The sequence below is a fragment of the Chlorocebus sabaeus genome, chromosome 13 (genome assembly GCF_047675955.1).
Source record: "Chlorocebus sabaeus isolate Y175 chromosome 13, mChlSab1.0.hap1, whole genome shotgun sequence".
NCBI lineage: Eukaryota > Metazoa > Chordata > Mammalia > Primates > Cercopithecidae > Chlorocebus > Chlorocebus sabaeus.
In genome coordinates this window covers 45442528-45469982 of record NC_132916.1, presented here as the reverse complement: position 1 = coordinate 45469982, position 27455 = coordinate 45442528, and the positions used below count along the sequence as shown (strand labels likewise).

General features: G+C 34.6%; 1 protein-coding gene across 1 annotated transcript in view; it reads left to right on the top strand.

Annotated features, from left to right (window-relative positions):
* Positions 1-27455, top strand: part of TBC1D32 (TBC1 domain family member 32) — a 227788-nt gene that overhangs the window by 23080 nt on the left and 177253 nt on the right. The window contains exons 5-14 of the mRNA XM_038000966.2: positions 1692-1760; positions 4315-4440; positions 7570-7648; positions 7780-7883; positions 7979-8040; positions 8775-8919; positions 13046-13105; positions 17953-18043; positions 22329-22469; positions 25307-25399. Coding sequence (XP_037856894.2) covers positions 1692-1760; positions 4315-4440; positions 7570-7648; positions 7780-7883; positions 7979-8040; positions 8775-8919; positions 13046-13105; positions 17953-18043; positions 22329-22469; positions 25307-25399 — 970 coding nt within the window. The remainder of the gene's footprint in view (positions 1-1691; positions 1761-4314; positions 4441-7569; positions 7649-7779; positions 7884-7978; positions 8041-8774; positions 8920-13045; positions 13106-17952; positions 18044-22328; positions 22470-25306; positions 25400-27455) is intronic.

The following is a 27455-nucleotide window of genomic DNA, read 5'->3' as shown; positions in this document are numbered from 1 at the left end:
TTTTCTGGCCTCTATTAAAATCTTCAAAGCTCTACAATGCTCTTTTTGGTGAAGAATTCTGCCTTTGAGGATTTTATACAGCTACTGAGAAATGGCAAGACACTGATCTCTTTTTTGGCAACATCACTCAGAGCAATAGGATTAGCTGCATCCCAACCTGTACTTCAGAAGTTCCTCAATGTCTGGCTACCCTCACCTGATAAGATTTTAATTATTACCAGGCGCGGTGGCTCACTCCTGTAATCCCAGCACTTTGGGAGGCCGAGGTGGGTAGATCACGAGGTCAACAGATTGAGACCATCCTGGCAACACGGTGAAACCCCATCTCTACTAAATACAACAAATTAGCCAGGTGTGGAGGCGAGTGCCTGTAGTTCCAGCTACTTGGGAGGCTGAGGCAGGAGAATTGCTTGAACCCGGGAGGCGGAGGTTGCAGTGAGCTGAGATTGCGCCACTGCACTCCAACCTGGGCGACAGAGTGAGATGCCATCTCAAGAAAAAAAAAAAAAAAGGCCAGGCAGGCATTGTGGTTCATCCCTGTAATCCCAGCACTTTTGGAGAACAAGGCAGGAGGATTGCTTGAGACCAGTCTGGGCAACACAGAGACAAGGTCTCTACACACACACACACACACACACACACCCACCCCACCTTACCTTGGCATGGCGTTGTGTGCCTGTATTCCCAGTGACGGGGGACTGAGGCAGGAGAATCACTTTGTTACGGGAAAAGTGGTCTTGACCCAGAACCCAAGAGAGTTCTCAGATTTTGTGCAGGAAGGAATTCAAGGCAAGTTGCAGAGTGCAGTGAGAAGAGATAGTTTATTGAAAGTTTATTGCCAGCATCTGTTGTTTCCTTACTTTTTTTTTTTTTTTTGAGACGGAGTCTCATTTAGTTGCCAGGCTGGAGTGCAGTGGCACAATTTTGGCTCACTACAGGCGTGTGCCACCATACCCAGGTAATTTTTGTATTTTTAGTAGACGCTGAGTTTCACTATGTTGGCCAGGATGGTCTCAATCTCTTGACTTTGTGATCCGCCCATGGCCTCCCAAAGTGCTGGGATTACAGGTATGAGCCACTGTGCCTGGCCTACTGTTATACTTTTTATTTTTAGATGATGTTTTAGATATTATGTATGTTTAAATTGCCTTTGGTGGGAAAAATACCTTTTCTTTCTCCAAAATATCCTATAATCTACTACAAACTGTTTTATAGATGGAAGTTTTTACTTCAGGATTTTTTTCACCAAAGAAGTAAGGAGAAAGGCTAGGGAAAAGTATAGGAAAGAAAGAGAACAAAACAGTCCAAACAGCACTGTAGCTGTGCCTATGGTACTATTGGTAGCTTTTTTTTACTTGTTTGTTTTGTTTATCTGTTTCATTCATCTCACATTTCTGAGTATGCAACATTTTGGCTTTGTGTCTTTTGAGTCTTATAATGTTATATATATTTTAATTGCTTGCAAATAATAGTTTTCATATACGTGAAGGTACACTGTTCTATTGCGACATTCAGTTCCCATTTAAAAGTCTTGGGAAGAAAAATTCTAAGTCGCTGCCAAATCAAAATAGATCATCTCTTTCTCTTGTCTGAATTATGTTTTGTGCTTGGAATTATATTGAAAAAATAACTTATAGCAATATTTCTAAAAGCCTTTTAAATAAATGAATGTCCTGTCAATTGTGTTACAGAGTTACAAATTTTGTCAAGGAAAATTACAATTGATTTTAGACCAGTTGGATCCTGGGCAACCTAAAGAGGTAAGTTTCAAGGATAGCTGTTAAGTTTCATGCAGATAGCATATATTTACCATATATGAGATTACAATCAGTAGCAACCAGGTAGTTTCCCTTGAGGCTAAAGCCTTTATGATTATGGGCAATCCTAGACCGATATCCATGGTAAATTTTCAAGTCCAAATGAAAAGTCACAGAGTAAGGGAGGAATTGTCGTGGTTTGGAAGAGGAAATTTTTATCTTTAGCATCAATTTCAAAGGAATAAAGTTATAGGCAGTTGTCCCCTAAACTGTTCTTTCACTGTTGTTTTATATGTAACATTGTAGTTAGTCATTTCTTAAGAAAAAAGATTTTTAATTCTTTTTCTACTTTCAGAAAATGTGAACATCTTTTAAAAATTATTTTTAATGGTCAAATAAAAATTGTGTATATTCATCTTGTATAACATGTTTTGAAATATGTATACACTGAGGAATGGCTAAGTTGAACTGTTGAAACATGCACTGCCTCACATACTTATCATTTTTTGTAGTGAGAATATTTAAAATCTACTCTCTTAGCAGTTTTCAAGAATAAAACATTGTTATTAACATAGTCATCATGTCATCATGTTATACAGTAGATCTCTTGAATTTACTTCTCCTAATTGAAATTTTGTATCCTTTGACCAGCATCTACCCATGCCTTCCCTAACTATCTGAGCAATTTTGACCCATTTGTTTATTTTTTAGAAAAATTATATATATATATATATTTAAGATAGGGTCTTACTCTGTCACCCAGGCTGAAGCACAGTGGCGCAATCATGAATCACTGCAGCCTGTACCTCCCCAGGCTCAGGTGATTTTCCCACTTCAGCCTTCTAAGTATCTGTGACCACAGATGCACGCCACTGCACCTGGATAAATTTTGTATTTTTTGTACAGATGGGGTTTTGCCACATTACTTAGGAAGATCTGGAAATATGGTGCTCAAGTGATCCACCTCTTGGCCTCCCAAAATGCTGGGATTATAAATGTGAGCCACTGTGCCTGGCCAGAAAAAGGATTTTTGAGAGAAGCAATTATATTGAATTGTGTCTGTTTATATTTTAAGAGAGTGTACAAATCACTGTTTATGAAGACTTATTTCATTTGAAAGTCAGCATGAAGTAGAAAATATGATAGGATTTTTTTTTTTTTTTTTTTTTTTTTGAATCTAAGCCTTTTATGTATTGGTGTGCCTATCTTGCCATTTGGTCTCAATTTTTAAAATTGTTTTTCTCAACCTATGAAATATAAACTGAATGAATAGTTGTGATTTGCTCCTACTGAAATTTTCTAAAAAATCATAGAGAAGAATAATTTTTTTTCTTCTCAGCATTTTGCATCATGATTTATTTTCTGGGTTCATATTAATAATAAAATCTTTCAAAATATTAGAAATGAGTTTTGAATTTTTTTATGATAAAATCCTGTTGCCTTCAATTTAAATGGATGATTTGGAAATCTATACTTGTTCAGAAACCTTCATTTTGCTTCTGCAAGTAGTAAATTCTAAATGGAATTTTTTCCTAAAATTTTCCTGAAATGGAAAAATTACTTAACATTGTAAATAAATTACTAATTTTAAAAACTCTCAGTATTTCCCTTACTACCTATCACAAATAAAGTTATATTGAGGAGTTCTTTCATATGAATATATAGACAGTGTCAAATATATGTATATTCTTTGTCTTTTTTGTCTAAAAGTTGGGCCCTGATTCAGTGTCTGATTTGCTGAGGTTTTGGCTCCTGTCTTTTAGGCCTCACCTTTTTAATGACTAGGCTTTAGTTGTTTCGGTTGGGAAATGGCCAGATTTTTAGGATGAGGCTGAAATTAGTGTGTTATTATTCACTACTTGGGTATTGAGTGGGAGAAAAGCTTTGTTCCATTCTTCATTGGAGTGGAACTGTTCTCTCCTACTTTGCCTTGGGTCATACTGTTTTGAGTGAATTCTGATTGCATTTTGAGAAGACTGATTAAGAAGTAAGCTTTCTATGAAAATACATAAATTAGATTTTGCATCCCACTACTGAGTGACTTCCTTTTTTTTTTCTACCTAAGTAGTCAGAAGGCCAGAAAATATGGTATAGCACAAATTCAAACTGATTGTTTTGTGAGAATCATTCATATATCCTAGAATGGAAATGCTTTGCCAGGGGCATATCTGGGCAACATTTTGAAATTAAAGCCCTCAAACTGTAGGAACGGCCTAGAATAGGGAAAGCCTGTAGGACAAGGCCACTGGAAAACGTTGGTGATTCTGATTCAACTACTATTCTTCCTCCTGTTCCACTTAGACATGATACCTAAAATCTCCTACTACATTTAGTATTTTAATTTTTGCTTTACACAAACAGCAACTGTTTTTTCCTCTGCTTAGCACTTAGTTTAAAAAATGATTTCTCAAGAGCTTTTTAATATAAAGGCATCTGATAAATCACTCTTTATAAATTATTCAGACTTTGCCTTTTAGTAGTTTGTTAAATATTGTTTTGGAAAAGTGGTGTTATTTTAGTGACTGAGTGTTAATAAAAGTCTTTTAAAAAATTGTAGGTGAGATATGAAGCCTTGCAAACATTATGTTCCGCTCCTCCATCTGATGTCCTGAACTGTGAAAATTGGACTACTCTCTGTGAAAAACTGGCAGTGTCTCTTTCAGATCCTGATCCTGTGTTTAGTGTAAGAAAATGGTTATAGAAATATTAAAAAGAATATGTTTTCCCACCATTCTAGAAATAAGTAGAATATGATAGTTATGACAATTTTCTTTTCTTTTTTTTTTTTTTTTTGAGACCAAGTTTCATTCTTTTTGCCCAGGCTGGAGTGCAATGGCGCTGCCTCAGCTCACTTAAACCTCTGCCTCCCAGGTTCAAGTGATTCTCCTGCCTCAGCCTCCTGAGTAGCTGGGATTACAGGCATGCCACCACCACACCCAGCTAATTTTTGTATTTTTAGCAAAGATGGTGTTTTACCATGTTGACCAGGCTGGTCTCTAACTCCTGACCTCAGGTGATCCACCCACCTCGGCCTCCCAAAGTGCTGAGATTACAGGCATGAGCCACCATGCCTGGCCAATAGTTTTCTTTAATAGTAGCTCACACGTTTATGGAACTTCAGGTTCAGCTTTCTAATTGTCAAAATTTTTCTTAAGAAAATTTTATGATTAGATTCAAAATATGGTCATACTTCATTGCCAAATAATACACTGCTACCTTGTGCATTTTGTCTCGTAAAGGAATATCCTAGTATTTTATTTTTGTTTTTGTTTTGCTTTTTGAGACAGGGTCTTGCTCTGTCATTCAGGCTAGAGTGCAGTGGCATGATCACAGCTCACTTCAGCCTCAACCTCCCAAACTCAAGTGACCTTCCCACCTCAGTCTCCCAGGTAGCTGGGGATTATAGGCATGCACTACCATGCCTGGCAAATTTTTGTATTTTTTGTTGAGATGGGGCCTCACCACATTGCCCAGGCTGGTCTTGAATTCCTGGGCTCAAGTGATCCTCCAGCCTTGGCCTCCCAAAGTGCTGGGATTACGGACTTGAGCCACCACGCCTGGCTGTGTCATTGCTTTTGAATAATGCTGTTTTATAATACTCTCAAATTAAAAAAAAAAAGAAAAAATATTTTAAAAGGATTCATGGTATATGAAAGTTTGAACTAAAAATGGTGAATTACGGTCAAAAGGACTTATAAACATTTTCCTTATGTATTTAAGTGTTTACTTAGAGATTGCTTAACTGCTTAAAGAGAGAAGCAAGAAAACTAATGCTGAGATTTTAGAAAATAATTTGAAGTGAATCATAACGCAAATATAGAAAGTTTCTAAAATTGTAAAATTATGAAGTCAGATATGATTTTATTTAAAATTTGATTTGCATAAAGTTACTTTTTAGGAACAGTTATTGTATGATGAAAAGTAAGCTTTACATGAACAAGTGCAGTAATTCTGCAGATAGTGTCTATGATGGAAATGAAGGAAAAAAACCCCTGATTATCCAAGAATTACATTTAAAACACAAATTGGATTTCCTTTTAGAGGATCTTTTCTTCCTAATTGATTTATCAGTGAAGATAGTTTTGGCTTTAAAATCGATATGATGTTTGGCATAGAATATAAGGCATGAGAAGAAGAGTTACATTTTGCTCTTTGTTCAACAAATATGTATCGAGTATCTACAGTGTGTGTCATTCTCCTTTAGACACTGGGAACACACCAGGGACAGGACACAAAATCTTTGCCCTCAGAGAACTTAGATTTCAGTAGATAACACAGACAATAAATAAATATTTGTAGAAAAATATAAGGTATCCCAATATATTTGTCTATTTAAAATCAGTCTAATGAAGATATGGTTATACTGGTAAACAGAAGTGGTTTGGGAATCTCTGTTTGTAATTGTTTTAAGGGGAAGAAGGTGTTTACTTAATACTTGGATGCAGTTCAACCTTGTTAACACCAGAGGGTATTGTAGACTTCTGGAACAGCTCAATGATCCAAGAACTTCAAGGTGAAAAAAATGTATCTCAGGGTTATCTTTAACATTTCAAGCTCTCTAATGACAGATGCAATTGTAAATTTCCCTTTATTTTTTCTTTTACTTAATAAATACAGAATAGTAGGCGAGTAGGTTTCCTTTATTTTACAAATTATGAAATAACTTTATAAAATAGCAAATTGTAGCCATTTAAAATTATTATGCAGCAAGGTTCAGTTTTATTACTTATGCTAATAAAATTGGAAGCAATTATTATAGAGGAGAGATGCTAATACAATTAGTCATTTTGAAGTAGAAAACAAGGCATGGAGTTTTTTTCATTTTAAATTTGTGCTTGATCCAAATTCTTTTTGAGTTCAATTCTATTTCTTCATCTCCTCCTCTAAAGGACTCTTACATGCAACTGAGTGAAGCCTATAGGGTTGAAAAGTGTGACAGATACCTATCAGTTGCTGCAGCTATAAAAATAGACTTCCCAAAGTATTTAATATCCTTTGTTCAGTAGGAATTTTTTGGGGCTATTAGAAGATACCTTTAGTAACTTGGGGAACTATTTCTTATAAGTGGATTATCTAAACTGATATCAACAGAGTTATTAATTTTTCCCCCCAGATTAGACTATTTAAGGCAATTTTATGTTTTTATTTAATTGAAAGTCGAATTTCACTATTAGGATTAATCTCATCATGATATTAAAGTAGGTATAATTAAAAGGATAATAATAGCTATCATTTTAAAGTAAGTCTTAGTGCCAGGCATTGTGCTAACTACATCTGTTGCCACTTTTAACTTATTTACCTTCTACTGGTTTCTATTTTGAGTTTTAATAATGTAAAAATTTAAACATAGAGTAATTTTCTTGGGAATAGGCAAAATTATTAGAAATAATTCTAAATCTTTAATTACTGAAGCTACCCATGTAAGCAATTAAAAATGATGAATTTTGGATTTGGAAATACAGGGTGTTAAAAAAAATTTGATACTGCCTACTCTGTTCCTTTGTTTGACACCTTTATATAGTCTCCTCTATGAAACCTCACCTTACCCCCTCCTCACCGTGTCAATATCTACTATGACCAGATTGTGCAGTAATAGCTTTCTGTTATTAGATTCACATATTAGTTTTGGTCAGTTTTAATTTTTGCTGACACAAGAGTGTGCCCTTTTTAAATAAATACATTCTGACTCTGGTTTTTGAATGGCTTGTTTGTATTTATTTTATTTTCTGGGTTTTTACTGTGTGAAAAATGTTTCATCTCTATTCTATTCTTGTAAGATCTTAGATGCAAATTTTCTGTCTCATTCCTGTAGGACCGGATTTTAAAATTCTGTGCACAGACATTTTCGCTTTCTCCATTACATATGACCAAGGAAGTTTATACAAGCTTAGGTATGTTTATGAAAACATTTAAAAATGTTTTTGTCATTTGCATGTACTTAAGAATGGATAGGAAATAACTTTTTTGAGAAAGCACTGTAAATGAATGATGTAATTTTTTTATGTTTTCCCTTTTTTTTCAGCTAAGTATTTGGAGTCATACTTTCTTTCTAGGGAAAATCATATTCCTACTCTTTCAGCTGGTGTAGATATAACTAATCCTAATATGACTCGTTTACTTAAAAAGGTATCCATTTACTAGAATAAGCTTTCATTTTTGTTTATTTAGTTTTATATTTGAGGATGCTAATTTTTTGAGAACTATTGTGCACTGCTTTGTAGGTTCGTCTTCTAAATGAATATCAGAAAGAAGCTCCATCTTTCTGGATTCGTCATCCAGAGAAGTAAGTCCCCTCCCAATGTATTCCAGCATAGAACTTAGCAGTGTTACCGCCCCATATACCTTTCAGACAGAAAGAGTAAAGACAGTCTTAATGGACTGACATGATTGGGAAGGGATTAATAAAATTTTTATTTTTATTTTTCTTAAGCTTGTCGTGTTTTATACTTAGCTATGTGAATCACAAGTACCACTTTACATCATTTATCACAGGGTAAAAAGAAAATGTAGCATTAGTTTTTTTTTTTTTTTTTAACGTATCAGTGATCTGAAGATCTGCGTTAGGTTCTTATTGGTCTTTACTATTACATTTTGGACAAGTTCGTTAAATATTCTTTAAACTTTTTCCTTTCAGCTCTAAAATTTATTCTAAGTTGTAAGAGAATCTGTGAGTCTAAAAAGGAAAGTTAAATTTGCAGATCCAGTGTTGAAGTAAAAAGAACCTGTTGTTAAAGCAGAAACATTGAGTATGAATCCTACCTATGTCATTTACTGAAATAGAAAAAATGTTTCTGAAGATTATATGCTACTTTATACAGTTTGGATGTTATCTAGCGATGGTGCTTCGTGCCTTTTACTAAGTTGTATGATAAATGCCCGATTAACCAGAACACAATTCTGTCACCAGTGGTGAGCCTACTATCTAGTATGTGATTAACGTTTACTCAATTCCATAAATATAAAGTCTACCACCAGTACTATATAAGTAATTGCATTTCTTTTTTCCCAAACTGTAAGGTATATGGAAGAAATTGTGGAGAGTACTTTGTCCTTGTTAACAGTTAAACATGATCAAAGCCATGTTGTCTCACAAAAGATTTTGGATCCAATCTACTTTTTTGCATTAGTTGATACCAAGGCTGTGTGGTTCAAAAAGTGGATGGTAAGGAAAAATAGAATATTTTTATACCTTTTAGTGCATTGCTATATCATTTTAATAAATAGCTAATGTTTGAATAGTTACTGTGTACTAAGAGTTCTAATCAGTTTTACATGTGTTAACTCATTTATTATAAAAATTTATGAGGTTGGTGATATTAATACCCTCCATTTTTTCAGATGCAGTAACTGAGATATGGAGAAGTTAACTTGCCCAAGATTTTTTACCTGTTAAGTGGCAGAGCCAGAATAGGATTTTAAGTGGTATTTCATTTGAATCTATTTAAGCTGAATGACTTATTCAAAATCTGTTTTTTCTTTAGTGTAAAAGCTTCAAAAATTTTAAGCAGATGTGGTATAACATAAGGATTCAGTACGTATTTTTTTCGGGCTTAGGAGATATTTCTGAAAGTATTTTTTCATTTGCCTCCCTCCTGAATCTGAAGTTTGGGGAATGTGTTTAGTGTCTGAACCTGGCAATTTCTTACGAAGCTGGCACTGACACTAATATTCAGAGTAGAGAGATCTTTATACTGTTACCTCCCTCAACCTCTGTCGAATAAGAGACATCTGTGTTTGTCAGTAGTAGCAACAGGACTGACTTTTGTGCTCACATTGTTTTCTCTCTCATTCTGTACTGGGCACCTAGGTACTATATTTCTTGCACTTGAGAAGAGAGGGATTGGAGCATTCATTTACACTTCAGCACAATTTGGATGTTATCTAGTGATGGTGCTTTGTGGCTTTTACTAAGTAGTATGATAAATGCCCAATTAACCAGAACACAATTCTGTCTCCAGTGGTTAACCCTTACCTGGCCTATCTAGTATGTGATTAATGTTTACTCAGTTTTAAATTAAATTAATTTAAAATGAACCCTTTGTTCTTCACATCTAACACTTAAAGTGTTTTTCTTGATTATCAGATTATAATGTTATTTGAGAAAATATGCAAAATATGTAAAAGCTTAAATAAAATTAAAATTTTCTAATTATACAATGCAGGGATAACAACTGTTAAGATTTTGTTTCATGTAGATATGTTGTATATACTTTTATATCTATCTGTTTAGGTCATCTTTTTTTTTTAACAAAATCAGTCATATTTTACTAACTTTGTAATTAACTTTTTTTCATTTGACTTTCATATTGCTAGGAGTTGATTCTTAAGAGAATGGGGTACAAATTTATTTAAAAATCACATTCTGAAGTGTGTTCTAGTATACATGAAAATTCATCACATCCTCCTATAATTTTTGCATCTAAGGCAGGAGTTGCCAAATTTTTTATGTAAAGAGCCAGACCATAAATATTTTTGACTTTGTGGGCTGTACAGTCCCTATTGCAGCTGTTCAACCCAATTGTTGTAGCTCCAGAGCATCTATACATAATAGGTAAATGAATGGACTTGACTGTTCCAGTGAAATTTTTTTTGCAAAATTGGGTCTAGGCAGAATTTGATCTGAGGGCTGTAGTTTGCTGACCCTGGTCTAAGAGATATACTATGAGGATTTCTTTTCAGAACATAGTCAATATTAAAAATAGTTTAATACTATATCAACTTATTTCTCTTATTAAATTTGAAAAAAGGATTAATAGTTTTTGAAAACATTTTAAACTACAAGGTTTAAAACACAAGGTTTTGATTAACCTTCAGTTAACCAAAACACAATTTAATCAATGTTTAATTAAAAAATCTATTCCCAGCTGGGCGTGGTGGGTCACATCTGTAATCCCAGCACTTTGGGAGGCCGAGGTGGGTGGATCACTTGAGGTTGGGAGTTTGAGAACAACTTGGCCAATATAGCAAAACCCCATCTCTATTTAAAAAGCAAAAAAAGAAAAAAAAAAAAAAAAAAAGAAAAACAATACAAAAATCCTCTATTCCCTAGAATTCTGAAAAAATTTTGACTTGTATTATTCTGTTTAATATTTTTATTCTTAAAAAAAATTTTTATTATACTTTAAGTTCTAGGGTACATGTGCAGAACATGCAGGTTTGTTGCATAGGTATACATGTACCATGGTGGTTTGCTGCACCCATCAACCCATTATCTATATTAGGTATTTCTTCTAATGCTATTCCTCCCGTAGCACCCCGCCCCCCGACAGGCCCTGGTGTGTGATGTTTCCCTCCCTGTGTCCATGTGTTCTCATTGCTCTACTCCCAATTATAAGTGAGAACATGCTGTGTTTGGTTTTCTGTTCTTCTGATAGTTTGCTGAGAATAATGGTTTCCAGCATCATCCATTTCCCTGTAAAGGACATGAGCTCATCCTTTTTTATGGCTGCATAGTATTCCATGGTGTATATGTGCCACATTTTCTTTATCCAGTCTATCATTGATGGGCATTTGAGTTGGTTCCAAGTCTATGCTATTGTGAACAGTGCTGAAATAAACATACGTGTGCATGTGTCTTTATAGTAGAATGATTTATAATCCTTTGGGTATATACCCAGTAATGGGATTGCTGGGCCAAATGGTATTTCTAGTTCTAGATCCTTGAGAAATTGCCACACTATCTTCCACAATGGTTGAACTAATTTACACTGCCGCCGACAGTGTAAAAATGTTCCCATTTCTCCACATCCTTTGCAGCATCTGTTGTTTCCTGACTTTTTAATGATCGCCATTCTTACTGATGTGAGATGTGATCTCATTGCGGTTTTGATTTGCATTTCTCCAATGACCAGTGATAATGAGCATTTTGTCATAAGTTTGTTGGCTACATAAGTGTGTTCTTTTGAGAAGTGTCTGTTCATATCCCACTTTTTGATGGGGTTATTTGTTTTCTTCTTCTTAATCTGTTTAAGTTCTTTGTAGATTCTGGATATTAGCCCTTTGTCAGATGAATAGATTACAAACATTTTCTCCCATTCTGTAGGTTGCCTGTTCACTCTGATGATAGTTTGTTTTGCTATGCAGAAGCTCTTTAGTTTAATCAGGTCCCATTTATCAATTTTGGCTTTTGTTGCTGTTGCTTTTGGTGTTTTAGTCATGAAGTCCTTGCCCATGCCTATGTCCTGAATGGTATTGCCTAGGTTTTCTTCTAGGGTTTTCATGGTTTTAGATCTTGTGTTTAAGTCTTTAATCCATCTTGAGTTAAGTTTTCCCAACACGATTTATTAAATAGGAAATCCTTTCCCCATTGCTTGTTTTTGTTAGGTTTGTCAAAAATTTATTCTTTTTTTTTGAGACGGAGTCTCTCTCTGTCACCCAGGCTGGAGTGCAGTGGCGCAGTCTCGGTTCACTGCAACCTCTTCTTCCTGGGTTCAAGCGATTCTTCTGCCTCAGCCTCCTGAGTAGCTGGGACTACAGGTGCGTGCCAGCATGGCTGGCTAATTTTTATATTTTTAGTAGAGACAGGGTTTCACCATATTGGCCAGTTTGAGACCATGCTCGAACTCCTGACCTCGTGATTCGCCCACCTCGTCCTCTCAAAGTGCTGGGATTACAGGTGTGAGCCACCGTGCCTGGCCAATATTTTTATTCCTAAGTGAAATGAAGAAACTATATTTTGAACACCAATGATATCTTATATAATCTAGCTAAACAATATTTATAGTTTTCCCCGGCTTTATACAATGCTATTTATTTACATGTTTTAATTACATCTATATTTTGCTCCAAGGAGAGATTTAAAGCTCTTTTGACACTTTGAATCATTTTTAATTATGGTTGGCAGAAAATGATTAGGGTACTGTCACTTTAGAGCATTTCAGTGTTGGCAGATTTCTGCACATGTAGACCATACAGTATCCTCTTCAGTATAAGAGTTGTGCTTTCTTTTTTTTTTTTCTTTTCCCCACTGTGTATCTTTTTTTGGATTCTGTCATATGTATACTTTTTTGGTGATGATTTTAAAATAGTTTAGTGTGGAAATTGGACACGTTGGGTAGAATGTTCTACTGGTCGGTCACTAAATGATCTGCAAGTTTTTTGATACGATTTGCATTCTTGTGATTGCTATCCTCCTAATCCAATACACACATAAACACCTGTCATTGACTATAATGGTTTAAACCTAAGCTATTGTGTGATTTATGATGTTGCCATTGAAGATAATGCAGGAAAAATAGATTTTGAGTGGCACAGCTTGAGTATTAAATATCATTTCCTTTTAATTTTAGCATGCACATTATAGCAGAACTACAGTATTAAGACTTCTTGAAAAGAAATATAAGTCTCTGGTAAGTCTGTAATTCCTTTTTTATGTTGAGAAATAATACTACCAAAATATATATGATGTAATAACTTGAATATGCAAAGTTGCGTGGTGATAATTAATATTGGATAATGAAGCAATTCGCCTTTTATGTGATCTTAAAGTACCATCCTGTGGAACATAAAGTGATAACAATAGAGACTTAAAATGAATGCAGTCAGGATAGCAATTAGGAAATATGTTTTATGTATATAGTAAATTGGCTTCTATAAATAACAAGCTGGTTTGAGAGAAGCCATCTTTTTAATCAGTAGCATGTAGTTTGATTCAGATCAAGTATTAATAAAGCTATTACTTCTATCATATAGACCCATGTTTTTCAGTGAAAATTATATGGCAAAACTCATAATGATAAATACTTTTGCATTTTCAATAATTGGTTTGAGTTATACCAAATGTAGACTTAATACTCTAAAATATATTACCAAAATCATCTACATTTGTTACTACTAGTAGAACAATATGTAAGGGTACTGAAAAAATTAAAAAGAAATCAGCAAGTCTAATAAATAATTGACAAAATGAAAAACACAAAATTTATTAAGATATTCAAATGTTATACCGATATAGCTTTGGGTCAATAAACATCGTTTATGTGGTTAGGCAGAATCTTGATTTGGAAGTCACATGAAGAAAAGATTCTGGAATTGTGATTTTTGGTTGAGTGCAGTAGAGCATAAAATGAAGGAAGGAGAATAATAATTGTTTTGTGTTTGAGAATCAAGAGAATTGAGCAGCAGCAGAAGAGAGGGATATTGAATAATAGGGTAAGAATTTATTTGTAAAGGTAAAATATACTTAAAAATTTTTAGAGAAATTGAATTTAAATAATTCTTTCTCCACATTTCATTTTTCTCTCATTCCCATTTTAAATAAAACTTTGTTTTTGCTTTATGAGCATAGACTGATCTTGCTAGAATACAGAAAGGAAAAATAAAGAACAGGATGATTTTTCCCCATGGTTTATGTACAGATAATAAGTCACTGTTGCTATCACAGAGGCTCCCATGAAAGTATTTCAAATAAGGTTTTTTTACAGATTAATTCTTAAAATTGGTTTCTTATTTGAAAAGTTAACTATACCTTAACTTTTCACCTGCAAATGGAATTGTGTCATTATAAATCATCTTAATATTTTATCAACTTAGTCAAATATTTTATTTTATGTATATAGTGTATCAAACTTGTTTGACATTTCAACTTAAACCTCCTTTGCTCTAAAAAGCTTTCCTAAATTTACAAAGTATCAAAATATTATTCATATTATATTTATTGTTGTAAAGTAAACTTGGCCCCACTTTTGAAAATAAACATTGGGGAAAATGATGCAAGATCTGTTTATTCCCGTTGTATTTTCAGAATCAAGGGTCAAATTTTGTGCATCTGTGAGGGAAATTGCAGACCACTCCATCAATTTGTGTTTCTGTTCTATAAGAGATTCTTGTGTAAGAACTTTACTCATAGCAGCCTGTTTAGCATGATGATCTGCTGATATATTTCCTCTAGCTTCTCATCAGTGCTCTCTGATGTCGTTTACTGCAATGATGAAATATCTGCATTGTACAATATAGTGACCATGAGCCACATATGACTGCTGAAAACTTGAAATGAGACTAGAGTAAATGGGAAACTGTATTTTTAATTTTATTTAGTTTTTATTAATTTAAATTTAAATAGGCGTGTGGTTGGTGGCTACTGTATTTGTGTAGTTCTAGTCTATCTTATGTTTATGACATTTTCAGTAGGTGGCATTAAGCTATCAGTTTTTGTATATGCTGTTGGTTTTTTATAGATATCCCTGAAAAAGTTAAGATAATCTTTGTTCCTATAGCATCTCAAAGACATGAACGGGTTAAAAGTTTTGACTGTCAGTGTAAATATTTAACCTTTAATTTTTAACAATTTGAATCTTGATTCAGTCAACCCCTAAAGGAATGGTTTCTGAAACGGCTTTATTTAATGCCATTTTTACTGCTCTCTGAAAGTCATTTTAAAAAATGACTTGACGGCTTGGTCATTTAAATTCTCCCTTGGTTTTTCCTGTCTTATTGTACTTAACCTTTTAAAAAAATCTCTGTCTTAGGGGTTAACAATTAAATGAACTGGCTGGTGTATATTTGATAGTATAGGGCAATAAGTATCAAATACAACCCTGAATTTTATAGCAAATTTGTGTCTATTTTCACAGGGGTTAGAAAAATCATTCATTATACTCTCACCTTGACTCTTTAGACTAGTATTTAAATTCACCTACTATAGATCTGCTTTCTGCTCCTGTGGTTTAAAGGGATGTTATGTAATATGATTGTTTGTGTCCTGAGATTATTCCTTTTCTTTCCTGTGATTGCTGCCTTTTCTCAAATAAAGATAGCATGTTTAAGAAAATATAAGGGAAAGAGTAGAAGGAAAAGAAGGGAGTGTAAGTAAGTGGATAGTGAAGATAAAGCTGAGTAGGAATGGTTGCAAGGAGGGTAGATTTCTAAAGCCTTGAATGAACGAAAGAGTCTTTGAGAGAGATTATTTTGGAGACAGTGTTTTGAGTTTTCAGTTAAAGAAGCAGTCTATTGTTTGTTCTTTTGTCTTCTAATTCTTTAGAGCTTCTCTTAAGTGTATTATTTTATAAATTTTTCATGTCAAGAGTTTCCTAAAGTGTTAGTTGTTATTTTAATCCACTTCTGTTTTATTTTGTTTTTTTTTTTTTTTGTTAGAAAATGGGTCGAAGGTTCTAGGTAGAGATAGGGGAGAAGTATTGAAGCAAAAAGATGTTTAATACATTGTATAATAATCCAAGCAAAAGATGATGGAACCATGGAAGAAGGATAAGACAGAATTGGGATAAATGGATGGACTCAAAATACTTTATTTAGAATGTAGGATTTAGAGGACTTTTGAATGAGGGGGTTGTGATTGAGGCCTCAGACAACTGATGATTAATGTCATTCACTGAGATAAGTAACACAGTGGGAGGCACACATTTACTGGAAAAGATAATGATTTTTAGATTTGTTAGATTTAGTCATATTTGAAATGCAGATTTCTGGGAGGCATGGGTCTGGATCCCTGACGTTTGATTTAGAAAAGACTCGTAGATATGGGAGGGGGAGGGGTCCCCAAGACAACCCCCAGGTTTAACGATTTGCTAGGAGGAGTCATAGGATTCACCATATAGTTATGCTCTCAGCTATCATTTTTAACAATGAAAGGATACAAAGAACAATCAGCAAAGAGGAAAAAGTTCATTGAATGAAGTATGGAATATATGAAATTGCTTCCAAGAGTCTTTTCCCCACTAGAATCACATAAGATGTGCTTAATTCTTTCAGCATTGAATTGTGGCAACTTATGTGAAATGTTATATACCAGGGAAGCTCATTAGAAACTCAGTGCCTGGTTTTTGTTTTTGAGGAAGGGCTGCTGATCACATAGAAACCCTCTGCCTCGTACATACCAGGGTCCAAGACTCCTAGAGGGAAAGCAGGTATTCCTCATAAACCACATTATTTGTGTAAACATTGTCAGCCATTCTCAGTTCTCAGAATGATGACAGCCCTCCTGAAATCCAAGTTCCTAAATGCTATCAAAATCACACCTTGTAAGGAGGCTTTTTCTAAAGATAGAAGTCCTGCCATGTTACCTCTTTTCTGCATACAACTGAGGCCATAAAAATGAACGAGATGGGAAAATCCATTGATTCCTTGATGCTACAATTATGAACTTGCTTCTTTTCAAACCTTCGTTTTCTTTCCTATCTAAAGCTTAATTAATCCTTCCTTCCACTTGGATTCCATCTGCTTCTTCCTCTTGTATATATTTGTTTTCTATCAATTCTCCCCTTTGTCTCCTATGTAGTCAAACTCTTCCTCTCTGATGGCTTCCCCCAGTAACATTTAAGCATAACCATATCCTTCTAACCTGAAAAAGAGTTTAATCTTGACTCTAACATACAGTTGTTGGTCTGTTTGAAGATTTTTAAATTTTAAACTGTCTTTTGCTGTCTTTCCTGAAAATAAAAATTATGCTAACTGCCTTTACTTTTTCACTTCCTATTCCTTTATTTGGTATAGTCTGGCTTTATTCACCAAACTCCTCTGAAACTGACCTTTTCAAGGTCCCCAACAACTGCCTTGTTACCAGACTTAACAATTATCACACCGTATATCACTGGTGACTTTTATTTTTTTGGGGAATTAGGATAAGAGGCCATCGATGGGTAGGCAGGTGCTGAGGAAAGGGGAGAAGGTTTGAAGCCTCTGCTTGTGGAGAATGAGAGGAGGAGTTAGAATGGAGACTAATAGGAGAATTGCTGGGTACAGTAGGGGTTGGAGATCATTTTGTTACTGTGACTCTTTTCTTTGACTTACGAGATTTTTCTTTATCAACTTTTAGCAACTCTGGTATTTGAGATGGAAATAAAGACTTGATCCACTTGATATTTTGCTGGCTGGGTAGGAGGAAAACATTCTAAGGCAAAGGAACTGGACAAGATAGTTTCTAAAGTTATGGTCATGGCCAGAGAGTTTTTGCATCTTTCACTATAAAATATAAAGTATATATTTATTTCTGTCCAATGACACCAACATTATAACATTATTGTATTTGTTGGTCCACAAATATTTTCACAGTGTTCACCAGAGTGATGCCATAGTTAAAATGTAATTGAGGAGGCTGAGCTTTAATAGCTAGAAAGGTACTATACTAAATATTTTTCTCAAATATTTCTCCAAAGCATTTTTACAGCTTTGACTAATGTCTTTTAATTCTTGAACTTGAGGGCTGCAGAGTTCTGGAATTAATAACTTATTATTTCATCAGATAACTACAGCCATTCAACAGTGTGTTCAGTACTTTGAACTGTGTAAGACTAGGAAAGCTGAGGAAACTTTGGGACATTCAAAGCATTGCAGTAAGTATTATTTCCTCTATTATATACTTTTAAAAATGGTAAATTTTATTAGTAAATAGAGTTTATTAGTAACTTTCATTTTTTAATGATTGTTAGTATGGTAAATGAGGTCACTTTTATTAATGACATTGGAAAATATGTTTTACACATTTATAAGATACACTATAATCATTATTTTCTATAACAGATCTACATTTGAAATTAATATACCACCATACTGATTCTTATTTGATGCAGTTCTTCAATTCATACTAGGGTATATAACCTAATCTGTTATATTGCAATAATATACAGTCCATTCTTTCCCCTACAGTAATGTATCAGTCATCTAATCAGGCACATATGCACTTTAATGGGAGAAAAACTTCCATAAAATGTTGTTTTTATTTTTGAACACTCCGTGTCACCCCGTGATCCTTCTTTGCTTATTCTCTGTCTGAGCTAAAATGTCCCAAATGCTTCGTAATCTGGCCCCAATTTCTCTTATACGATCTCTCCTCTAGTTATTGACTAAAACGAATCTTCTCTTAGTCTTTTGTGCATACCAATGCCTATACAACATTATTTTTACTCCTACTGCCCCATGCATAATTCCCTACACTAATAAATATCTTATTTATCATGAAAGAAGAAATTGTATTTTATTAATTTTTTTAGACAGAGTCTCGCTGTGTCACCCAGGCTAGAGTGCAGTGGCATGATCTCGGCTCACTGCAACCTCTGCCTCCCGGGTTCAAGCGACTCTTCTGCCTCAGCCTCCCAAGTTGCTGGGAGTACTGGTGCCTGCCACCACACCTGACTAATTTTTTGTATTTTTAGTAGAGATGGGGTTTCACTGTGCCTGCCAGGCTGCTCTTGAACTCCTGACCTTGTGATCCAACCACCTCGGCCTCCGAAAGTGCTGGGATTATAGGCCTGAGCCCTTGCTCCTGGCAGAAACTGTATTGTAAATTTCAAGGCCTCCCTGCCTATTCTGAATTTTTCTTGCTCTTGCTTATGTCACACAATTTGCCATGTGAACCTGATAGCTTTTATTGTTCTGTTGTTTTTATGTTGTTTCCTTAAGCATATAGTAAGCTCTTTTGAGAGTATGATGATATCTTATACTTTTCTTCATTCTTGGGTGAATTTCTTTATCTAACTCAAAGCAAGGGGGATGGTGATAGACCAATAATTAATGGTTTTCACAAGCTAGTGTTTAGTAGGGGAGGAGAAAGTGTAGAAGTTATAATTTATTCTTAAAGAGAAGGAAAAAGACATATAAGTTCATATGTTATCTCATTTACAAACTTACAGATTTTTCTAATTTCTTGATATAAAAATGTAATATTTAGCTCCTTTCCCCCCATTACTCTCTCAGCCCTTCATGGTTTTGCTCTCTTCCCTATCTACTAAAGACCTCAGGGTGTCTCAGTGCATTTTTTTGTTGTTGTTGTTGCCATGTTTTTAAAAGAATTCTTGCGCATTTCTGTTTCAAGAGTTTTCTGCCTGCAGTTGCCCAACTTTAGGTCAGTTCAATTCTGTATCTTTTCTGGTACTCAGGAAATTAAGCAGAGAGTATATGACATGGCTTGATAGTAAATATATATTTTCTGACTTCAGTTGCTCTCTCTCTGTTGCTTTGTAATCTTCCTAGATGTTCTTTCTTCAGGGTTCCATAAGAGCTATTACAAGCCCTTGTCAGTCTCATTGAACCCTGTGCATTGCTCCTGCCCAATTCTCTCTCAGGAGGAGGAGCCCTTGCTTACTCTTTCATTAAGAAAAATGGAACTTTCCAGATATGAATTCTCTAAGTGGCTTGCTTCTTTGTATGCAAATATATATTTATGTGCCCTAATCAATATTTCCTTTTCTTAGCCTGCAAAGAAGAGATGTTTTGTTTTAGATTGGTGTCTTGATTCTTTTATCTTCTGTGTGTGTGTCTTTTAAGAACCAGAACATTGCTTGTGTGTGTGTTTGTGTGTGTGTTTGTGTGTGTGTTAAGAACCAGAAGATTGTTATTATTGTGTCTCACTTTTTACTGGCACTTTTCTCTGCATCCTCTAACCTTCTCATGTGTGTATTGAAAAATTGAGCGAGTTCTTTCCTTCATTATGTGCCTTACCTCTCTGCTTCCCATTAGAGAAGAGCTCTTCTATTCTAAGTAGTCTCTATACTCCCAGGTCCCATTCTTTACCTTATATTCACTTTTCAACCATGGAAATAAGGCTTTTATTTCTTCTGCCCCATCACCTTCCCATGTATCAGCATCTCCTCTTTCTTGTCCTACTTCTACAGCATTTGCTTTCACTCTTCGTCATGGTAACATTCTTGCTCAGAGTTCCTCATTCTCTAGTAAGTTTTTCTTGGTCACTTGAAAATCTCTTTCTTTTTCTTTGTATGTTTGTACTCATAAAGATTTTGCCCTTGGCGCTTTTCTCACCTTAGTCTACCTGCTCTCTTGGGAGGAAACTATTTACTTTCATGGTTTCAAATATTATATATTTATATATAAATGATGACTGGAATATTTGAGACCACATCCCTTTCCTGAATTTCACACACATGCACTCACCTTATTTAATGTCTCTATCTGGATGTTACATGGGCACTTTGAATTAAAATATTAAAGATTGAAATGGCAGTTTTTTTTCCCTTTTTAGACTTTTTTTTTTTTTAGACAAAGTCTCACTCTGTCACCCAGGCTGGAGTGCAGTGGCGTGATTTTGGCTCACTGCAACCTCCGCCTCCCGGGTTCAAGCAATTCTCGTGCCTCAGCCACCAGAGTAGCTAGGATTACAGGTGCTTGCCACCATGCCCAGCTAATTTTTGTATTTTTAGCAGAGACGGGGTTTCGCCATGTTGGCCAGGCTGGTCTCAAACTCCTGACCTCAGGTGATCACCTGCCTTGGTCTCCCAAAGTGCGGGGATTACAGGCATGAGCTACTGCTCCTGGCCTTCTTTTTAGAATTACTTAAATAGAAGAAAACTTTACTCTGAACAAAGATACTTGAATTAGGACCTTGAGTTTTCTTATCTTCTCTCATTCTTTCACTGTCCATGTGTAATCCTTCCTAAGGCATATTGATTTTATTTTCTTAAACTTTTATTTTTACCACTCTTCTGCATTCCTTTTACTAATGTTTTGTTCATGATTTTCTTGATTGATCTTTTTATTTCAGACTTTGACCTTCTTTATTCACTTTTTATACTGCCATCAGAGCCTGATTTCCACAGTTCACATTTATTACTTTGCTGCTTAAAACCCTTTGATGTCAGGCCGGGCGCGGTGGCTCAAGCCTGTAATCCCAGCACTTTGGGAGGCCGAGATGGGTGGATCACGAGGTCAGGAGATCGAGACCATCCTGGCTAACAAGATGAAACCCCGTCTCTACTAAAAAAAATACAAAAAACTAGCCGGCCGAGGTGGCGGGCGCCTGTAGTCCCAGCTACTCGGAAGGCTGAGGTGGGACAATGACGTAAACCCGGGAGGCGGAGCTTGCAGTGAGCTGAGATCTGGCCACTGCACTCCAGCCTGGGCGACAGAGCAAGAGTCCATCTCAAAAAAAAAAAAAAAAAAAAAAAAAAAAAAAAAACCCTTTGATGTCTTCCCAATTGACTCTATAATAAAGTCCAGATTCCTTATGAGGCTAAGTCCCTCCATGATCTGCCCCTTCTAGTCCCTTCTCTTCCACTCGTTCTCCTCATGCTCTGGTCGGATCAGATTATTTGCCATACTCTGGATTGGAAGCCCAGTTTCATGGTTCTTAATGGTTTTTGACACTAGTGTTCAGGATCTTGTATAAAATAAGTACTCAACAGACGTTGAATGTGCAGGTGAATGAGTGAATGACAAATACATATTGGGAGATGTCTATATCTTAGAGATTCTAATTTCACTTAGACGTGTGCTTGTTAATATGATCTTTTGTAATATTGGCTTTTAATTGGTAGAATTAAACAGTAACTAACATTTTCTATTAACTTTCTTCTGCCCTTAACTTACTTTTGAAGTTCCTCTTCAGTGACAGATAACTGTGACAATCTTATGGTATTTATTTTAGAATGGACACTATATGTATACTATTGCTTTCTGAGGCTGCTTTTTAAGATGATTGCTTTTCTTTGGGGTTTTATTGTAAAGGATCTTAGGAAACAATAAGGAAAATAAATAATTAAAAAATTTTAGACCAACAGTGTCTCCATTCTAGCCTGTAGCCTTGTTTAATGTCTAGAAGGGAATGAAGACAGGTACTGTAAAATATAATGACACTAAATAAATATTCTTGTTTGCTTCTCTTTTAAGGAAAAAAGCAGAAAACTTTCTACTACTTAGGACAAGAATTACAATATATTTATTTCATTCACTCACTGTGCCTTTTAGGAAGATTATTGGTCTATAAACAAGGCAGAAAATTATTTCCTATTAAGCTGAAGAATAAAAAAGGTAAGTACAATTAGGAGAAATAAATTTTGTTAAGATATGCTAAGATTTATATATGATGGAGTATTCAAACTTGGAAATTTGACATGTTCCTTTCTACGGTACTTAGCTACATACCTTTTAGTCTATTGATAGCTTATACACTTCGAAGTATTTGTTTTCTTTTAGTTTTCAGTGTGTACTTCTTCCTACATGTATTTTTTGTTTATTTGTTTGTTTTTGTTTTTGTTATTATTCCTTCAGCCTTTAGGAATCCAGATATAGATTTAGAGCTAGAAGACCTTGAGTTCTCATTCCATTATAAACTAGTTGTGATCTTTTGGGAAAATCACTTAACCTTTGTTGTTTCAGTTTCTTTATCTGTAAAAATTGAATTGTGAAATCAGTACTATTTGGCTTACAGAATTTTTGTGATCACAGAGAAATTGAGGTTTGCAAATACTGTTTTATAAACTGCAAAGCTCTGTGTCATTTTATATATTACCATATTATTTTTACCCTAAGTCTCATTTACTTTTTTCCTGTCAAACTTCAGCACATGCTGTTAGTATATTCTTAAACTCTTAAGGGAATTAAAAATGATAACTAAGAATATAGTGTATAGCAGGGACCAGCAAATGGTTTTTTTTTTTTGTAAAGCACCACATAGTAACATAGTAAATATTTTGGGCTGTTTTGGCCACATACTACTTTTGTATATTCTCTCTATGTGTGTACGAAAAAAGAGTTAATGCAGCAGGCCTGAAACAGCTATCCTTAGAAAGGCCTGTTTGCAAGGTTGGACCTTGGCTGGGACCTAGGAACCTGGATTTCCTATTGTTTCTAGAACTGATGAGTGCCTAAACTGTGCACTGATCACTGCCTAAACTGTACAATGTTGATTATGTGGAGTATCTGGTGTTCTTTTGGGAGTTTAAAATTTTGGCGTGTGCTAGGTAGAGTGTGCTTACATACTTAGATCCCCCAAAAACCTAAAGGACTGGTTTTCTAATGAGTTTTCTTGGTAGATGACATTTCACATGTGTTGTCATAACTTGCTGTTGAAATAATTAAGCGTATTTTCTGTGACTCAACCAGGAGAGGACGCTTAGTAGTTTATACTGGTTAGCTCTGGACTTCACCCCATGCACTTTTGCGCTTTGATTTTACTTTGTATCCTTTTGTTATAGTAAATCATAGCTGTGAATACAATTATATGCTGAATCCTCTGAGTCTTCTTAGTGAATCATTGAATCTGGGCATGGTTTTGAGGACCTCTGACACATTTAAAAAATGTGAAATCCATTCCTATCTTGTGAGCCTTATAAAATCAGTCCACAATGGCTATAGTTTGCTGACCCCTGGTATAGAGTATATTTATTTTGAATACTCTTTTATACTGTTTTGTAGCTTTTTTAATTTCTCTAAATCTTTTCTTCTCAGTTGATTGTGAGCTCCTTGAGAAAAGACATTGCCTTATATACATCTCTTGTAGTTCCCATGGTAGTGCCACATAATTGTATGCATAATGAGCACTCAGTAGATAATTGACTTTTAATAAAAGAGCTATCATTTTATAGGATACTGTTGAACTTTACAGAAATATACTAATGTATACTTGTGATGGTGCAGTGTTCAGCTTATATTTATATGTCTGTCATCTATAATTTATTTATCATTTTGTATTGACTTTTAACATCTACATTTTGGCCTACCAGATATTATAGATCACCTGAAAATTGAGTTTCTAGAGGTTTATTCTACTATGTTAGACTATGTTAGACTAATGTTAGGTCAACAGTCACCTTTAAGTTTCACATGTGATTTCACCGGACTCTTCTAATGTAAGCCTCTATAGCAAGAGTTGGTAAATTTTTTCTGTGGGCCACATTTGTTCTACTATCTTGTTTGTACACTTGTGAGCTAAGAATGGTTTTTATGTTTTTAAATTGTTGAAAAAAATTAGGGTGTTTTGTGGTATGTGAGAAATATACATTAAATTTTAGTGCACACAGAGTTTTATTGGAGAATGGCCATACTCATTTATTTGCATATCATCTACATATATTTAGTGCTACCATGGCAGACTTGAGTATTTGTGACAGAGACCATTTGGCCACAAAATCTAAAATATTTACTCTCTAGTTCTTCAAAGAGGAAAGTTTGCTAAGCCTTATTCTACAGTTTTTTTTTTTTTTGAGACGGAGTCTCGCTCTGTCGCCCAGGCTGGAGTGCAGTGGCCGGATCTCAGCTCACTGCAAGCTCCGCCTCCCGGGTTTGCGCCATTCTCCTGCCTCAGCCTCCCAAGTAGCTGGGACTACAGGCGCCCGCCACCACGCCCAGCTAGTTTTTTGTATTTTTTTAGTAGAGACGGGGTTTCACCGTGTTAGCTAGGGTGGTCTCGATCTCCTGACCTCGTGATCTGCCCATCTTGGCCTCCCAAAGTGCTGGGATTACAGGCTTGAACCACCGTGCCCGGCCTGTTCTACAGTTTTGTGTAGATAAGTCAGCTGGACCAACTTGGCAAGCTGAATTTTACTACTTCTAATTGAAAAAACTCAAATAGCCTTGATCAGATTCATACATCTTTCTATCATAGGTTTATCTTAAGTGATTGGTTCAAAATAAACGGTAAAACTGTATCTTTACATACCACCTACAGCATTGCTTGCCTTATTGTGTTTTAATTTGTATGTAATTTGTTCTGGAGTCTTCTATCTGAGATTATAGCTCCCTTCTGCCTGATTGCCCAATAGTCTGTACAAAAACTCAATTATATAGTTGGATGAAAGCTCAGTTAAATTTCTCTAAGTTGAAAGAATGTGTTAGAAATTAATTTTCTCTTTATTTTCTTTTTAAAGGTTTGGTATCCCTCGTAGATCTGATTGTTCTATTTACACAGCTTATCTATTACTCACCAAGTTGTCCAAAGATGACATCAGCTACACATGCTGGTAATTCTGTTTCTATTTTAGGTAGAAAAATAGAAAACATCTAAAAATATTTAAGTATTCTATTGTCTAGATGTTTTGAGTGCCTGACCTACTTTGGTAAGTAGGTTTCATTAAGATACAGTATTATGAGAAATTACATTGGTCCTGAAGTAAGCCATGAAATTTAATTTTGTTCATTGATGTTTTAAGATGTTTCTACTGTACTACTTTTTAAATCTATAATTTAATCACTGAGAATTTTAATGATGTTCTTTATTAAGATCAAAATGTTCTCAAGACATGATACTGAGGGATATTTGATTGATAGGTCATAATGTGATTTTTTTTCCTGTTATTTTCCATTCTTTATACTTTCTAAAATGTTTTGATCAACTCACTTGTTTTGTCTTACATCCAAAACTTCAATCTTTTCAGGGTCTTCTTTTATTGAAGAATAAAGAAAAAACTCTTCATGTTTTTCAGAAAAATACCTTTTAGTTTTATGACTGTTGACTAGTTTTTAAAAATGTTCTAAAATATTAACATTTAAAAGATAACTTATATTTTTCCTTTGAGTATGAAGAATAGTTTCCAAAGTAAAACACTTAATAATAAAACACACCAATAATGCATAGACATACAGTGTTCTAAAACTAGGAAATAACCCTAGAATTGCTGACACAAATTCTGAGGCAAGCTCAAGTGAATCAAAGAAAAAAATGGTTTGGGCTATATATTAGTGCTATAACATAACTATCAACTGGTAGGTTATTATTCAGTACAGTGTTCACTGTGTAGGTGATGAGTGCACCAGAAGCCCAAATCTCACCATTATTCAGTATATCCATGTAACAAGTCGACACATATACCTTCTGAATCAATTTTAAAAAATATGAAACTAATAGGTTTTTTCCAAGCAATTATACTAGCCTATTGATCTTCACAGTGTTTCTCAGATTTTTTTTCTGTCTTTACAGCATTTACATGTATAAAGAACTACCTTAGGTCTTCTGACTATATACTCCTACAACATAGGCATCCTTTATGATTAAAATCGTCTTTCTTTGTTCTAATTACTTGTTTATGTCTTGGTTTACCATGATGTGGATTGTTTTTGTCTTATTTACCTTTCTGTTCATAGTTAGTTCCTAGTACACTGCCTGGTATATATTAGGCACTTAATAAACGGAAGATGATTGGATGAGTGAAAGAATGACCATATGCTCATCAATAATATCTGTCATTGTAAACAGGGTTTCTCACTTGGAGTTGGTTGAAAAATCACTGAATTTTTGTTTTCCATTTTCTTTTTGTCAGATATTGACCTGGAGTCAGCGTGTTTTTTGAGTATGGAATATTGTAACATAAATTAAGAACTTTCATCTTAGAATAGTTTCCAAGTAAAACACTTAATAATAAAAAACACCAATAATGCATAGACATACAGTGTCTAAATACTAAAGTATTTTATCCTACTAGGACAATCTTACATTAAAAACTATTATTTTGAGGATATTAGATTATATATCTGAAAATATGTCAATTTATGAAACTGAAAATCATTCAATTCAGTGATGATTCCAACCATGTTACTCTTACATGTATTGTGTTTTCCTGTATATACTGTATTTTGAAAGAAAATCTAAAAATGATCTTTATTTCCACTGGCTTTATGGTAATACAAGAAGTATAGTAGTGTCTATAAAAGTTTATGAAAGTTTCCATTCTCTTCTGCCTCCTTTTTTCCATTTTCTTGTCTGAATGTAATTTTCTTGTAGGCGCAATACTTGAATATGTTATTTAAGAAAAAGAATAAATATAAGTAAGGTAAAGGTGTATTCTAGGGAGAAAAACATGTTTTCTAGGAGGAAAAAAAGCTGTACATTTGCTTCGGACAACATCTTCAATATTAAGCAGTAACTTAATGTCGAACAGTAAATGATTTTGTATTCTCGTCTTTTGGCATTCATGTTTGTTGTCATTTGCTTACTTTTTATGTTAAGCCAATTGAAATTCCCCTAAGTCAGGTTATAGTTTGGTAATACATCATCCTTTGAACATTGAGTTGTAAAACTTT